We start from the raw sequence: 16194 nt of genomic DNA, 5'->3' as shown, positions 1-16194 counted from the left end.
GGTATTATGGGAGGAAATGTATGCAAAAAATGTTCAATTTCAGTAGTTGCTATTACTTGCTAGCAATCACTTCAATTCTGTGAAGTACACAAGGGAGCTATACAATGCTAAAATCTAATAACCATCTTTTCTTCCCTTTGTAGGGGACATTTTATATGACACTGAAAATGACTAAAACAGAGAAGTGAGGCAAGGAACAAGAACAAAGGACAAAGATGCAGAGTTCATATTTCCCAACCCAAAGGAATGTTGCCCCAAATTCCTATATACTTCTAAACTTACACTTCAGCTGGCTCATAAGCCAGAATTCCAAATTCATGCTGCATAAAGTCTTCACTGGGCCTGTAATACTTGTTTGGAGAGAACAAGGCCAGGTTAGACACTTTGCTAGTATAAAGACATGCAAATCTTTCAACCTGCACCATGCATATAGCCAAGTTCATTAAAACAATTACCATTCACAGATGAACCAGTTACTAACTAGAGTAACATTTTACCTGATGGGCAAAGCGAGAGTTTTGATAACCAGTTTTCATAAGCTGGCCCCATGGCTCATGAAACTGCAATGGTTTTTACAAAAAAATAAGAATAAACATCTGTGATACAATGTGAAATGGGTATGTTGTAACTAGACTAGAAGAAGAAGAAGATGTGAACTTGCTACCCGTTGATGTAACTTTCGTTGAGCTTCTTGATGACTCAGTCTTACTCTCTCTCTTTCAAGCTGCCAAAAAAATTTAACAATCAATATCAGATATCTGAAACTGGATCGCCACGGATGGCAATGGAACTAAAGGCCTAACCTCCAATTTATCAAGTTCTGAAGATAAATTCTGCTTGGCATCAGGATCTGGATTCTTGAATCTGAAAAATGGACCACTACTCTTTAAGACTGCATACATATAATAAAGCAGGGCTATTGAGAGGTCTGCGAGTTACACTAACTTGAGAGACCATCTTAAATGATGTATTTCATCCTCAATACAATCGCGCTCACTCCTTAGGATCTGGAGCTCCTGCACAAGACTATTCATTAGTAATCTTCCTGAATTTGTATTAGCTAGTGAAGTGTTTATGGCAGAGAAGAATAAGAACAACACAAAAGCACGCCTCAATAAAAATGTCAGAAGACCATTTCTTTTGAAAAATGCTAGGTTGCCAGAAATTTTTATAAAATGATTTTGACATGCTTTGTGGCTCTTGGATGGGAGAATGATCCCTACCATTTTATTCCATCCAATAGCCACACTTGAGTCTAATACTGTCTTTTTTTTCTATTTTTATAAATAATAATAGAAGTAGTAAAATTAATAAGCACCTTGCGGGCATCCCTCGATTCCCAGAGGAGTTTAACCTCCTTTTCAAGCTCAGGGATTACAAGCATTGTTCTCCATCCTGCTCATCAAGCACATTGCATAACAGTCAAATATAAGTTACATGAAGGAGAATCCGTAAATATATATACATATTCAAAGAAGTTAATATTTGGATTTCTACACATAAACAAAGACAAATTGGATTCAGATTCCATCGATGTCTCATTTTCTCAGTTACATTTCCAGTTATCCATAGTTCTATACTCCTACAAAACCATATCTACAGGTAACAGTCTAATAACATAACCCACACAGATAGAATTAGAATGCAAAATCTATGATAGAATAGTTATAAGGATTAATGTGATGTACCAAGAACCTTTTTGCTGCGTAGTATATCTCCATAAATGTGATCCCCAACATACAGAACCTACACGTAAAGCAATGATATTATTACAGGAAGCCTCAATAAAACAACACAATCCTCAAGTACTAGAATTCCTAAATCAACAACTGCCACAGTGATTCAGTGAAAATAACCAGCACTTTCAAATTCTAGTCATATGAGAAAATTACCTGTGAACTTGATTCAATGGAAAGTAGTTTATGCAGATGACCAACGCTGCCTCCCTAAAGTAGAAATTCTTAATCACAATATAAATAATGAAATGCTGTGGTATCTAAAATTTATTGGATACAGTCTGTGTACTTCAAACATTTAATGGATACAAAGTGAATATTAAAATAACACCAACTTCAAATTGTTTCACATAAACAAAAAATGATGATTTTCATTTCTGTAAATTGGTTTCTAATATACCTGGAAAACTGGACAAGCATGCTTTTCATCGTCCATGAATAACCTTGCTGGGATAGTACCCACCTTTCATGAAAAAGATGATAAGTTTTTCAAGCAAGATCACTAAAGGAATGAATAAAAGGATATGCTATTAGTGCTAACCTGAGGCACTGGAGAGCCATTATCTGTATTAAGTAGCATTCCAGTCTCAGGGACAACCTGGAATAGGTTGGCACGATTTTCTTCGAGAAAAAATCCTGGCTTTGCACTGTATCAATGGTGGAGTTGATCGGGAAAGCATTATCATTGAATGTTGTAAGAAATCAAAAGGTTAGCTTTCAAGATTATAAACACAAAGTGAAGTTGCATCCCAAATATGTTTTGGATTGGATGTTTCTTATAAATTATCAGGTTTGTGGAATGAATGATGCATGGTTTTTTCCAAGGGAGGAAGACAAATACTATGGTCTGGCTAAAACAATTTGCAAATGCAATTCACTAATCAATGCATGGACCAAACTTTAACAGTTGGCAAGCATCTTAGTTACTCAACATATTTTGTACGTTGTAGAAATCTGACGGCCATAATTTGATAATAAAGGAGAAATTCACAATATAACTAGGTACAGGAGTAAAACATAACCTGCCAGTGATAACAACATCAAAGTATTGAAGCCAGTCAAAATTGTTACTGCCATCTGCCATGTTGGAACGACAGAGGAAATTCATGACAATATTTGTGTAGTCCCATAAACTGCCAATGACATGTAACTATGTAAGTTCAAAAAACATTAGCCAAGTGTCTGTACAGAAGGAAACCAACTAGTGCTTTTTGAGATAATCCCGTAATTTTTTATCTAAAATCAATTCATTACAAAATTTAAACTACTTTTCAATCCTTGTGATTTTGTGACATATGACCACAATTCCCACTTGGCACTATTTTTTTAACCAATGTGTGTCTTATAAAAAGTTTACCAATTTGATTGTTCAATCAATCATTAACAACCAACATGGTGGGACTAATTACTGAATTTTCCCCTATGATTACATAGAAAACTTGTAGCTACCTGTTCGTCACTAAAAATGTTGCACGTCCAGATTCTCTAAGCATTTCAAGCATGGGCACTATAGCAGTGTCTTCATTAATATACCTGATAGATAAAATTCAAATGGAAAAGTGATCAAATCAGAATAATTCCATCAAGAAGCAGTAGATGATAGATGAAATTCATAATTTTGAAAAAGAAACATTACACTAACTGAGATCCCGTGATATTGTTAGCACAAAAGTTGGATGTCCATTTCTCACTTTGATAGTTCAGTAACTTTATATTCATACCTTTTGGGATCTTTAGCAACCATCTGCTTCAATGTTCCATCACGGTGGCACAAATCAACTGCGGCTCGAACATCTTTGTACATGCGAGCATAACTGCAAGGACAGTCAATAAAGGATATATCATATGTATCATGAAGAACGTTAATATTTAGTAGTTATTTAAAGTTCTATTTGGTGGTTCATATACAAATATATTCGATGCCCATTCATTTCTCTTTTACACCCACCTACGACTTTCCAGTATTTGAGAGGAAAAAATAGAGTTAATGACCTAGCATTAATTATACATTCCACATTTATTTTACATGCCATGTCTCACGATGCAATAGTAAACGGGCGGCCCAGTGCATGAGGCTCTCACCTATTGGGGTCTAGGTAGATCCTCACAAGAGTAGAGGTTGTTTAAGTGATTTTAACCCATGACCCCCATGACAAGGCAAACATCGTTACCATTGCACAAAGGCTCACCCTCTAAAGTTTTTGTCTCATATAGCAATAGTAGCTAAAGTTATTGTTTTGTACTTCATACAAACAGGATTAGCAGCAAGCAAACTTAACCTTTTAAAGTCCTGGCAGGACTATGAAGCCAATACTTAATGGCAGTGTTCTTGCTGCCTTCATACCCATAAAAAAACCACAGCTGCTTGCCAGGTAGTTTATCATTAAAAAATAATAACTAACTAAATTCCTTAAAAAGGAAAAAGCCTAACTGAGATTGCCTCCTGTTTTGAAAAATAAAAACAATGATATCCTTGGCTGTAGTATGCAATTGATCTTGAAAATAAAAGCATACAACAATTCTCAAACAGAACTCATGCAATCAGAAAACAAGACTTACTCAACACCCTCTTGAAATTTTCCAGGATTCCCATCCGTAAAATCAACCAGTTGAGCAAACAAGTAGGCTTCCGCCAGTGAAAAGAGTGTATCAATTAGAGCATAGTCTGGCTCATCGAAAGAATCACGTACTAAAGTATTTCCATAGGTCCCAACTTTAACTTCTTTTGACAACTCATTAAATCCATGATAGGCTACTTTCACATACTTGTGGCGATCCATCTAAATTCATACATACCACCAATCCAACAATCAAATGGAGAAAGAAAAATAATAGTTTTCATGCAATATTTGTTCGGTCTTAACCTTCAGGATGTTGCCTCGTTTTTTGTCAAGAACCAAGCCTCTAACCATGTAATTCCAGTCAAAAGTCCAGTTTAGTAGCTGCAACAAAAATATTTTTTAACCAAAATACTGTAAAACGTAAGATACATTGTACCTATAAAGAATATGTGAATAAATAAAGTAATTTCATCATAATTACTGCAAAAAGAAGAAGACACTTTACCAAACATGGCACACAAAAAGTAGCAACAAGACTAATAGCTAATAGACAAACCTCTCGAGGGTACCCCAAATCGTAAACCAGCTTTTTAATTGTGCCTTGATAAGCAAGAGTCTCGAAAGTTTCAGACATGTATTGTGCCAGAGTATAATCCATGTCAAATCCAACAGCAACAATGTTCTTCATATTCAATGACCTGTTGCAAAATATCTGCTTGCCTATATCAGTCTTACATCCATGTCCAGGAGATGATGACCACACACATGGCTGCTTGCGACTCTCACTGTCCGGCAATTCCGCTGATCTTCCATCATTTACACCAATTCCATGGTTCCCGTCCATTAAGTATTGACAGCGCAACTGCTTAACTCCTGATAGATTAAATTCACAATAGATAATTAAATTCTGGTAACAATTAGGAATCACTTTGGCACATATAATGACAGTATGCAATCCAAGCAGGCCCTTAAATTTTCAAATACTATCCCAAAATAGTAGGATAATAGGACATTTATTGAAGACCACCTCTCGACATTGAAAATGCTTAACTGACAATAATCACATCGAGCAAAAAGGCTTCAAACCAAAAAAAAATGCATTTATTGTAAATCACACACATCACATGTACATATAAAATGGACAGGTGAGGTTAGTTCAATCTTTCTGTCAATAAAAGCGCAAAGACATTGGGTGATTATAGGCAAATTCGACTAAGTAACCAGCTTTAAATCCAAAATTGCAGTCACCATTCAATCTACGGTGTAGAATAATCCCAACAACAAAAAAACCACAACAACAATAATCCCTTCCTTGAAAAAACAACTTGGATATATTACCTTGATTAGCTATGTTCCGAGTCTATGAATTCCCCCAAGCTAGGCTCCAACAAGCACCCTAAAAATTAAACTTACGAAATTAAAAATAGTAATTCTCTAACTTCCTTCAAATTATTTACCTATCTATCTAACATTCCCACCAAATTCAGAAATAATAACGGTACAATATAGAATGTAGTTATTAGCTATAGCAAATGAATGAAGAGTTCACCGAACTCAACAATGCAAATATAATAACAAGAAAAACAGTTAGTTGAATATGGCGGAAAGAGAAAAACGAACCTGATGACGTGGCGAGAGAGATATGAGAATTGGCGCAGATTGAAGAAGGAGAATAGAAAAGAAGAGGAGAGAAAATAGAAAGAGAAAATGAGAGAGGCTTCTTTATAAATCGCATGGTTGGTGCGTGCACGGCTATTAAATAGGGTGTAGGTATGGTGAAGAAGAAATTAAAGAAAAACAATGGCGTGTGTATCGGGAAGGAATCAGATTCAACAAAATTAGCATTTACTACTTTTTCGTTATTGGATTTCAATGCTTGCATGGGTATTACATTCGCATCATTCAGTTATTATTACAATTTAGATTCGGTATAATATTGGATTATTCTTCAATTGCCTATTATTATTATTATTATTATTATAACGAAATGGATACGTTAGTGGAAGATATATGGAGAGGATGCTGTGGTTCGAGTTTGAGTTTGTGAGTTCAGAATTGAGATGACATGTTATGCCACGTGGAGGAAATAGGAGGAGCATGGGGCTTGCTAGGTTCAGCCATTTTCTCCTGATTTTCTGTTTCTGGGGATAAGTAGGGAAGAGGATCCACAATCATGTATCAAAGTTTTGTTCCAAATCAATCATAGTAAAGCAAAAAATATATATATAAATATAGCACTTTAAATATTCTACTATTAAATCGACGAGGGTGGTGAAATAGCACTAAAAAAAATTTGGATACAAAATAGCACTTTAATTCATGCGACTGGAATTATATATTAATTTTGAAAAACTAATAAATAAATTGGTAAAATATCTTTATTCATGCCGCTGAATATATATAAATATATTGAAAAACTCATAAATAAATTGGTAAAATGTTTTTATTTGCAAAAACGTTTATTAAAATAAGATGGGTTATTAGTGGTAGATGTGTTTTGAAAGTAAGAATAAAGTTAGTAGTAGTATATTGGATCATCTACAATAATATTTTACTAAAAATTAAGTTACTTTCACACAAAAAATTATAATTTTAAATGAAAAATTGACAATTTAATAAATAAATTTTATTAATATATCAAGTTTTAATGGATATGATTATATTTAATTGGTATAATTATCCTATCTAGGGACTATTTCCCAATATTTCCAATTGAATGTTACAATCCAATTTCCATAGCCATATTCAAAACTCATCTCCTATCCCCATGCACTTTACAAGCTTTGTCACATTAGATATTACTCATATTTTATGTTTAGATAAGCGAGCTAAGTCTTGTATATTCGTGTAAGATAAAAAAATATAGGTTAGCTTATGTAAATAATGTAATGGGAGGAGGGATAACTAAAAGTGTTTTACTAGTGTCACCATTTAGTTAATAAAATGTTTATTTATTTTGAAGACATATTTAATATTGAAAATATTACTCCTCCCGTTAGAATAAATAAAATTTCTTTAACCATAAAAAAGTAATATTTATCACTTTCTACCTACATAAAAAATTAATATGTGTTGTTTTCTTACTACTAAGAATAGTTTTGGCATAATTTACCAAGAGAATATAATTATTCTTATTAATGATTGGATTGAAAATAACAAAGAACAAAAAAGCATGTGCAAGAATATGTTCTTCCTACACGAATCTAGGTGTAGGATTAAAAGAATAGGAGTTTGGGAGAGATATGCATTGAATAAAGAGGTATAAATTAAGGTAATATATGCGTTATTTGTTGTGTGGTTGATGAAATCATGATGATGAAGTGATGAGATAGGAATTAATCTAAGAAGAGAAAAACAACATGTAGGAAGTAAGTTAAGGGAAAATGACGTAAAAATTATAATTGACTTACATAGTGGAAAATTGGGTTCTTTAAAGTGCATGTCACATTTTATACTATAACGTGGTCATTCATAATCATTTAATTATAAAATAACATTTGTGATTATGATAATATGTTGCACATATATGACAAATCATGTAGTATTATGAACATGCCTATTTATTTAGAAATCAACCATAGTAAATGTACACCATAGACTCTAAATTGTAACTTGTACTTTATCTTATTGAAATGATCTAAAGTATATTTTGCACTTTGGAAAACAAAATACATTAATTTATATCATTAAAATGTTATCGTTATATCCTACCAAATAGATTTAGAATGATATTTGATCTAGATTCATATATATTTATACCATTTTACCCACATTTTTTAACACCTCTTACATACTAAAAACAAATTCCTTTGATGATGTCCATGGTTGAATGTAATGTAGTGTATGATTGATAAGCTTATAGCTTAATTAAAAATGGAACCTTTTTAATCATACAATATAAATTTATATTTGACAAACTATTTTAGATGGCTTATAAATATGTTTCTTTCATATTATATTTAGCAACTAATCTTGTCAAATTTCTATATTTCATCGACTAAATTGTAAATTTCTAATTTATATTTGACATGTATAAGCAAGCTTTGCGAGATTAAGAAAATACCAGAACATCATTATCATTAGTTCATTCATAATAACATCTAGTCTAAGCAAATAGGAATCATCAAGTTTAAGCTACAAATACATCAAAGCCATATACACTGTTATTATTATTATCATATTATCATCAATCTTATCTTAATAGTATAGCTGTGATATATAAAAGAAAATTAAAGGACTAAGCAAAGTTTGTGTTGTGAGATTAAGAAAATACCCAATATCACTATCATACCCAATCCATTCATAATAATACACATCCAGTTTTAGCAATAAGTTTAAGCAATATAGCATACCCATTAAGCAGTTCAAACTTAACTTCCTTTATGCAAGTGTTTGGAACATATTAGATAAACTAAACCTAAAAAGAAGTGAAGAGGAACTTGTTTGGATAAGTGTTTCCCAAACAATAATAATAACATCACTTTTAATATCATCAATCCTTAAAATATACGACAAACATAGGAAGAAAATCTTTGTTCAAGGATTAAGAATAAACGAAAAGAAAAAAGAGTAATCTATTTTTTTAAGTGCTTTTTCTTGGCTTACTTTTTCTCCTAGCCCTGCTTCTGGAGGGTTCACCTTTAGGAATAAGTTGAATCTCTTCTTCCTTTGTATTAATACTTATGCATGTTGCTGATGCTGATGCTGATGCTGATGCTGATGCTGATTCCTCTTGTTGTTCCTCTTTTTTCATTGAACTTTCTGTGCCTTCACTTGCTTCTTCTATTTTCTTCTCTTGGTTTCTTTCCACAACAACAATCTTACGAGGCCTACCTCTTTTTCTTGGAAGCTGAGGTTGAATCTCTTGTTGCCTCGTCTCAGAACCTTGTATAGAAGAAGCCTCAGCTATTGCTACTGAAAGTTCTTTCATTTTCTGTTTCTTTTTTCCCATTTCAATAGTAAACATACACTTCTTTATTAATAATATACCAATCAATAATATTAATAAAAATAATATTGATAACAATAAGCTTCAACTACTCTACCACCCCTAACAAATACCCACTATTTCTGATTTCTATATCATCAATAATCTGATACTATAAAAACCAAATCTAGAATCACTTCTTTCCAATGCAAAACCCCTTCTCTCTCTCAATATGTGAAAATCAAGTAGACCAATATCTTTGACCAGAATCCAGATTGTGCAAACGCTATATATATATATATATATATATATATAAGCAAGCACCCTTCTCAACTATAAAGTGGGATAAAAAATATATCAGTAGATAGCCATAGAATAGAGTAAAGAAAACATATTATTTGTCTTTGTCTATTCATTATTGCATGAGGTGCCTGCCATTTCACATACATAATAATTACATAAACTTTTTCTTCTGCACTACAAGGGAAAAGAACGAATATATATACATGTGTTGGTAAGAGCAGGGTTAAATTAAGAATAACGTCTTGGTCTATGACGAGCCCATAAATAAACACGAAATTGGAAGGGTTGAGAAAGTAGCAGTGGCAGTAAGTAAGTAACCATGGTTAAGGTCTAAGGGGAGTGGACCAAAGCATGAGGATGAAGGTATATGTCTTATGTACCACTATGAAAAGAGTGGAGAGTCACATGTCAGACAGTATGTCTTAAACTAAAACATTAAAATATTAGTTTTATGAATTTTTCTACTTATAAACTTTTTCACTCTTCTGCACGTATCTAATATATGACTTCACAGTTGAATAAACTCAGCGTCAGGGTGTGGTTCATAGGTTGACAGCCAAGTTGGGTTTGGTGTATTGTACTACTCACTCTCAGTGTTTCAGTCTGACCTGTCTCTTCCCGGGTTTTGTGTCCTCAGCTTTTATTGTTACTTGGCTCGTCTCACAATTTTACCTGCTTCTACTTCTGCTCTTGCTTCTTTTACCATTCTTATTTTTTTTACCGTTAAATGAAAATCTTCCATACAACCTGATCCATCATTCACCCATCTTTGTTAAATAAATAGATTTATTGCAACATGGATTATAATAGGGATTATGGAGAGGATGAATATGCTTGTTTCCTTCTGTTGGAGATCTTAGGATCAAGATGGGTAAGTTAAATAACATATAGATTAAAAGAATATCATGTGTTGATGTAATATATATTCAGTGTATATTTTAATACGTACATGCAACTTTTTAACTCTCCTTGTTAATCACCATTTTATCAATTCGATGAATTGGTGCTTCACATAAACATTGAAGTAAGGAGTGATCGATAATTTTGGTGTGCAAATTCTTGTGTTTATTATCAAAATATTGTTAACAACACAGAGTATACGATTAATTTGTTGCATTGGTTATAAGTATCAACAAGTATAAGGAAATTTCGGTATCCATTCCTATTCCTATTCAGGGATACCCAAATCCTAAATACTAATGGAAATCTTCTTTGGCCAAACTACATTTGAGGAAGAGTTCTAATCGGATAACCAAAAATCCAATATCGGTCCATATCTTTCACAAATCACAATTCCTAACTAGACTAATGTATTCATCACGTGTTTTGCACATGTGACTGATTTGAATCTGAATAAGGTATTTTTTTTGCTTCTCACATGTATTCTCGCATTGGAGGCAATCTTGTCCGAGTCAGAAACATCTACAAATACATGGGGCTAACTTTCTCAATGGACATTTTTTCATCCACAAGACTCGAACCCGAGTTCTTGCTTAAGAGAACTCAAACATGTACTACTTGAATCAACGTCAGTTCGTAAATAGGGTATTTATTATCACACAATTATTAAGTGTGGGCAATACATTTGCCAATAACGCTGACTTCGATGGTGTTGTTGAAATTTTCCACAAAGAAAGTATAAAGAAAATTTCTGTCGGCGCGTGAATCCAAATTTCAACCATTCGCCCGCCATTTCTTAGTGTTAAAAATTCTTAAATTAAAATAAACAACTAAAAAAATATATAGCATTTGGCGCCATTTCGTTATTAGGTTTAGATTAGAATGATGTAATGTTCCGTCCTTATTCGAAACCAAAGAGTTTTCGTCTGAAACAGTGATATGAATAGCGACGAAGATTTTGATCTTTTATCTTCCTCTCCCATTTTTCTCCCTCAACCAAAGCTTAAGCGTTTGAAGAAAAAAGCGATTACGGTTCCTGAACTTTCTCCACCTAAATCCGTCAATTTTCATGTCCCTACTTTCAACAATTCTTCTCAACAATTACGATCTCTTAATTCTGATGATCCTTTGGAGGAGTTAACTTTTGGATCTGTCCCTAACCTTGGAAGCTTAAGTGCTCTTCCTAAGGATCATGGTTCCGCTGCGTCTAGGGTTTTGGATTTCGATTCCGTGGGTTATGAACTTGATGGAAATGTTATCGGTTCAGAATTGGAGAAGGATAAGGTTGAAGGCGTTGCGGATATGAAGAGCCATGAGTTAGAGAGAAAACGGTCTAGTTTTGATAGTTCTGCAGAGTTTAAAGAGAAAAGGAGAAAGAAGAAGAGAGTTGATGTTGATCGTGCTGAGAAGATTGCTAGAGAATCTGTATTCAATAAAAGAAAAGCTGAGAAGGTTCTCATGTGTTTTTCGATTGGGATAGTGAAACATTGTGATACATTTCTTTTTCGATTTGTTTAATTTGTTGTTTATGTGATTTCACAGGAAAGAAGGGAAAATCTCCAGCAGCTTCGTGCCGAATCTCAACGTCTTCTTCGAGGTACAAACATTATTAGGAGTTGTGCTATTTATTTTAGCTTTGTTTTGATTTTGTACTGATTGTATTCTTTGTGCTTTGTTTTGATTTTGTACTATTTGTATTCTATGTGCTTTGTCTAGAAACTAGAGATGCAGCTTTTAAACCCATTACTCTGGTTCAGAAGCCCATTTCTTCCATACTGGATAAGATTCGACAGAGGAAATTAGAGATTTTGAAAAAGTAGGTGGTTTTGTATTAGCATGCACATTACTTTTTCTTTATCATAGATAGCAATTGCATATTGATACATACTTAGAATTGCAGATCTAGTTCTAATTATGTTGATAGTGATACTGATGATGGCTCTGAGTATTGTCTGGATGATGAGATGATTGATAAGGTTGAAGAAGTTGAACTAGAAGTAACTCCTACTTGCCCTGAACCCACCAACATCGGTTTCAGTACGCATCTTGATGGCTCTAAAGATGCTGTGGATAGCGTAAGCTGTGAAAGCATTCCTTCACCCATGGTAAGTCAAAATATGCATTTCCCATGGAAATTAAATTCTACATGGTATTTTATGCATCCAAAAAATATTTGCATCTCCCATCACCATTTCCCTTTTCATTGATGTGTAGTATTAAGAAATGTTATGGTCACATATAAACTGACTAATTGAAATTCTTACGTGGGTGTTACACGTAGAAGATGGCTAATATAAATGTGTATTTTTTAAGCTGTTTGTTAATTAATTGTTTTCAATCATGTTGAGATGCAATTGTGTTCTTTCATTGAGTTTCAGGGAGCAGGTTCAGATTTGGGTGACATATTTCGAGCACCTATTGGTGATACACAGGTTTTCCCTCAACCATTCAAGAAGAATGCTTGCCTTCAAATGCATATCTATATGCTAATTGCTTGTTTTGTCTGCAATTTCTAGGAGATCTATTCTCATTCCGAAAGAAGTGGTGTGAAAGATGAGGCTGTAAATGAGAAGCCCAACAACCTTTCAAATGAAGTGTCTGAGCCATCTACGTTTGCAATGAACTTGCAACTTGATTCTGCTCCTCCTGATGATGATGTGTATGTGTTTAGGAGCTTATTCCTTTGGATTCTTCAATTTAGCATCATAAACAATTTGTCGCATAACAATTTAATTATTTTAAAGCCTTTGTCACCATTGTGACTTATGACAATGTTGAAACTAGGATTTTTACTTGGGATAAACTTAACTATGGTTGGTGGTTTGGGTTCAAATGTTCAATACACAAATATAGAAAAAACATGGATGTTATTTTATGTTGGAAAACTCTTTCATGATGCAATGACAACTAATGCACAATGCAGATGACCATTGTGTCCTAATCTTTGAAAAAACATAACCTTTTTTTTTTTATATTTTAAATTTTGCCTAGTTGTGGACTGGCTACTTCTGCCTCCTCCTTTTTCCGCAAGTCGAAAATAACTAGTGCTTTGTTTCTCCAGCTCTTCTGATGATGAGTACTACGACAAGGAGAATGTAGATCCACATTTACATGGATCAGTTCCATTGTCTTCCTCTCCAAGTGGTGATCCTGTTAAGGCTTTTGTTGATGAAGAAGCAGAAGAAGAAGATGATAGTGATAATGACATACATCATTTCCAAGATAATGAAGAAGGTGAAGATGATGATGACATGGAGGATCTTAAAGATTTGATAGCAACTGAATTTGAAGAAAAGGCAACTGATAGAGAAAAGCGTGACCAACTCCACCAGCAGTGGCTTGAGCAACAGGATACAGCTGGAATGGATAATATACTACAGAAACTTAATCATGGTTCAAAATTGAAAGAATCAACATCACTTGAAGAGGAAGATGAGGAAAGCAAAGAAACTGAAAGTGATAATGAATTTGATGATGAGGCTGAAGACTACATAGCTCCATCAGATTCTGTGAAAATCAATCTGAAAAGGGTGAAGCAGATGATCCCGCAGATGTTTACAGATAAAGATGATGCATATGTATCATCAGATGATGATGAAACTGAGATGAGGCTAGCTAAACAGTGCCTCTTTGATAAAGTTGTGAGTTCTTCCTTCTAAGCAACCTTAGTTGCCTACTGAAGTTAATTGTCACCTTGCTGTATTTCTAAAATTTGATATTATTACGATGATTATTGCATCTTTGTATTTCCATGTATCGAGTCTTATGTAATTCAGTACGAACTGACTTCAGCTGTTTCTAAATGTTGTTACGTGGATCAGGAAGACAAAGCGACATTCTTATCACCGTCTGAGGATGAAAGTAGCAAGGAAGTTTTCAGTCGCATAAAGAAACTAAATATTGTGCAAGATACCAAGAGGAAAGGAAGGACATCTTGTAAGATTTATTGACTTGAACAAATTGTGGAGTTATTGAAACAAATACAATTTATGTCAATGCCTTCAAGATACTGAGGATACTAATGGTTTCTTCTATTAATTCAAACTGCAGCTGCCATTGATATGCTGCACATTGGACAGAACATAAATATATCATCGAAGGTAGGTATAGTTTGAGCACTTAGAGTGAAAAGATGAAGCAATGTTATGCCCACTTTCTCAATTAAGTAATTAAAGTTTGTTTGTGAATTGATTTACGGAGAGTAAGGCTTGAAAACCATGAAATTCAGTTGTGAGATGGTTTCTAAGTATTCCTTTTGTCTTACAAAATAACTTTTACTGGACATCAATTTCAAGGTTATACTTGGATAATAAGAACATGTGGTAAGCTATATTTAAGGTGCCATGACTGACTTCTTACTGTAAATATTGCAGTCATCTTTTGTTGGCCGGGCTTCAAATCATTTTATGCCTCCAACTCATAAGAATGGATTAAGCAAGGTTCGATCTTTTATATTTGAGCGAGATGACAGCAATAGCAGGACTTCAATCTCGTTGTCAGATGATTCTTCAGACATGGTAATGACTATCAGAAATTCATAAATTAGCATAGTATACCAGAAACAAAACTTTGTGCCTTCAAAAAAGTGTTGCCCTTACTTCAAAGTTCAATTTTCCACCTTGCACATATGGCTACTGGTTCACATTTATCTTAAATATTATAGCAGGAGTCTGTTGGTCCTAATGTTAACAAATATGAAGCTCCTTTAAAGTGAGCAAGCGTGTAAATGAGAAAATAAAAGTATATTCACCCTGATTAGCTAAAAAGTATTGAGATTTTGGTTTATTTTTCACTTCTCTAGTTGCTTATCCTTCAAATTTAAATCAGTCTCCCCTTGTTCATTACAAATATGCAAAAATAAGTATATTGCCTATGATACTAGCTAGCTTCTTGGTCAATTTTCCAATGCTAATTTGTTTGGTTTTTTCCAACTTGCAGATTCAAAAGGAGAGTCAAGTACCAAAAACTTTCTCTGCTAAGTTCCAAAGAAATACACAGAATAAGTATAGTGCCTTGATTTCTGCATCACAAGAGTCAACAGTATCGCTTTTAGAGATATTAAGGAAATCTTCAATACATGCAAAGCATTCAGTCCAACATGCCGAAGCTCAGCAAAAGGAATCAGTATTTGATGCATTTAAGTTGGCTAAAAAGCCAACTAGGACAAATGCACAAGTTTGATTCTGATGGAGATGAGAAAATTTGGTCGTATTCTATGTTTAAACTTTTGTCACCTATCATTTGATTTCGTTACAGTCCGAATAAGGTAAGACAAAAACATAAGATAAAGTATAGATAGAGAGAAAGAAGTGAGAAAAATAATGAATTTTAAGGGTTGTTTGATATGAAAAAGAGAGAGAAAATAAAGTGATGAGTTTTTTTATGAATAGATAATACCATTGTTATATTAATTTTAGCTATAAATTATATGTTAAGTAAATTTACTATTAACTATATATTATTCAAATTATTTTAAATAATAATCATACATAATGTGATATTTTTAAGAGAAAAAATGATTTTGTATAATTTCACTTTTTCACCTAATGTGGGGAGAAACAAAATGTGGTGGATTAATTTTTTATTGAAGGATGGAGTAGTTCTTTTATATAAAACAACTTATAATATACATTGCAAAGATACAAATTTTGTTGTTGCTATTCATGGTAATAATTTATAAAAAAAAATCAAATATGTGTGTATTTCTATCAAATGAGGAGATGGTTGAAATTGAAAGCAGCCAACATTAATCAAATTAGAAATGATT

At 33.4% G+C, this 16194-nt stretch overlaps 3 protein-coding genes across 7 annotated transcripts; 1 reads left to right on the top strand and 2 right to left on the bottom strand.

Moving 5' to 3' along the window:
- On the bottom strand, nt 22-6258 carry LOC109327950 (5'-nucleotidase domain-containing protein 4). Of its 4 annotated transcripts, none has more exons than XM_019561134.1 (18): nt 5918-6255; nt 5636-5693; nt 4854-5170; nt 4601-4678; nt 4296-4516; nt 3458-3550; nt 3186-3269; nt 2759-2869; nt 2278-2383; nt 2137-2199; nt 1893-1946; nt 1689-1746; nt 1319-1395; nt 946-1016; nt 804-864; nt 665-724; nt 498-560; nt 22-416 (listed from the first exon to the last, which is right to left on the bottom strand). In XM_019561134.1, the coding sequence occupies exons 3-18, from the start codon at nt 5139-5141 to the stop codon at nt 279-281; spliced, it is 1626 nt and encodes a 541-aa protein (XP_019416679.1). In that variant the 5' UTR covers nt 5142-5170; nt 5636-5693; nt 5918-6255; the 3' UTR covers nt 22-278. The 4 variants fall into 4 exon arrangements, with proteins under 4 accessions (XP_019416679.1, XP_019416680.1, XP_019416678.1 ...); XM_019561135.1 differs by having other exon boundaries at nt 5636-5695; nt 5965-6255; XM_019561133.1 differs by lacking the exon at nt 5636-5693 and having other exon boundaries at nt 958-1016; nt 5918-6258.
- LOC109327770 lies at nt 8880-9248 on the bottom strand. The gene has a single exon (XM_019560920.1). The coding sequence runs from the start codon at nt 9246-9248 to the stop codon at nt 8880-8882; it is 369 nt and encodes a 122-aa protein (XP_019416465.1).
- Nucleotides 11277-15785, top strand: LOC109328781. 2 transcript variants are annotated; one of them, XM_019562400.1, is made up of 11 exons: nt 11277-11879; nt 11970-12024; nt 12144-12243; nt 12328-12532; nt 12806-12859; nt 12944-13086; nt 13489-14068; nt 14249-14363; nt 14478-14527; nt 14801-14944; nt 15366-15785. In XM_019562400.1, exons 1-11 carry the CDS (start codon nt 11367-11369, stop codon nt 15606-15608), a joined length of 2202 nt encoding a protein of 733 aa, XP_019417945.1. In that variant the 5' UTR covers nt 11277-11366; the 3' UTR covers nt 15609-15785. The 2 variants fall into 2 exon arrangements, with proteins under 2 accessions (XP_019417945.1, XP_019417944.1); XM_019562399.1 differs by having other exon boundaries at nt 12800-12859.

The sequence above is a fragment of the Lupinus angustifolius genome, chromosome LG15 (genome assembly GCF_001865875.1).
Source record: "Lupinus angustifolius cultivar Tanjil chromosome LG15, LupAngTanjil_v1.0, whole genome shotgun sequence".
Lineage (NCBI taxonomy): Eukaryota > Viridiplantae > Streptophyta > Magnoliopsida > Fabales > Fabaceae > Lupinus > Lupinus angustifolius.
Note: the sequence above shows the minus strand (reverse complement) of the source record. Positions and strands in the feature narration are given on the sequence as shown.

Excerpts from the sequence above, each read along its gene's own strand:
- LOC109327950 (XM_019561132.1), bottom strand. The coding sequence starts at position 6,179 with ATGCAAGCATTGAAATCCAATAACGAAAAAGTAGTAAATGCTAATTTT. Across the intron at positions 1,947-2,136 it reads ATGCTTGTCCAGTTTTCCAG|GGAGGCAGCGTTGGTCATCT; the intron begins GTATATTAGAAA and ends TTTCTACTTTAG. Across the intron at positions 1,747-1,892 it reads CCATTGAATCAAGTTCACAG|GTTCTGTATGTTGGGGATCA; the intron begins GTAATTTTCTCA and ends CTTTACGTGTAG.
- LOC109327770 (XM_019560920.1), bottom strand. The coding sequence starts at position 9,248 with ATGGGAAAAAAGAAACAGAAAATGAAAGAACTTTCAGTAGCAATAGCT.
- LOC109328781 (XM_019562399.1), top strand. The coding sequence starts at position 11,367 with ATGAATAGCGACGAAGATTTTGATCTTTTATCTTCCTCTCCCATTTTT. Across the intron at positions 12,025-12,143 it reads ATCTCAACGTCTTCTTCGAG|AAACTAGAGATGCAGCTTTT; the intron begins GTACAAACATTA and ends TGCTTTGTCTAG. Across the intron at positions 14,069-14,248 it reads AGTGCCTCTTTGATAAAGTT|GAAGACAAAGCGACATTCTT; the intron begins GTGAGTTCTTCC and ends TACGTGGATCAG.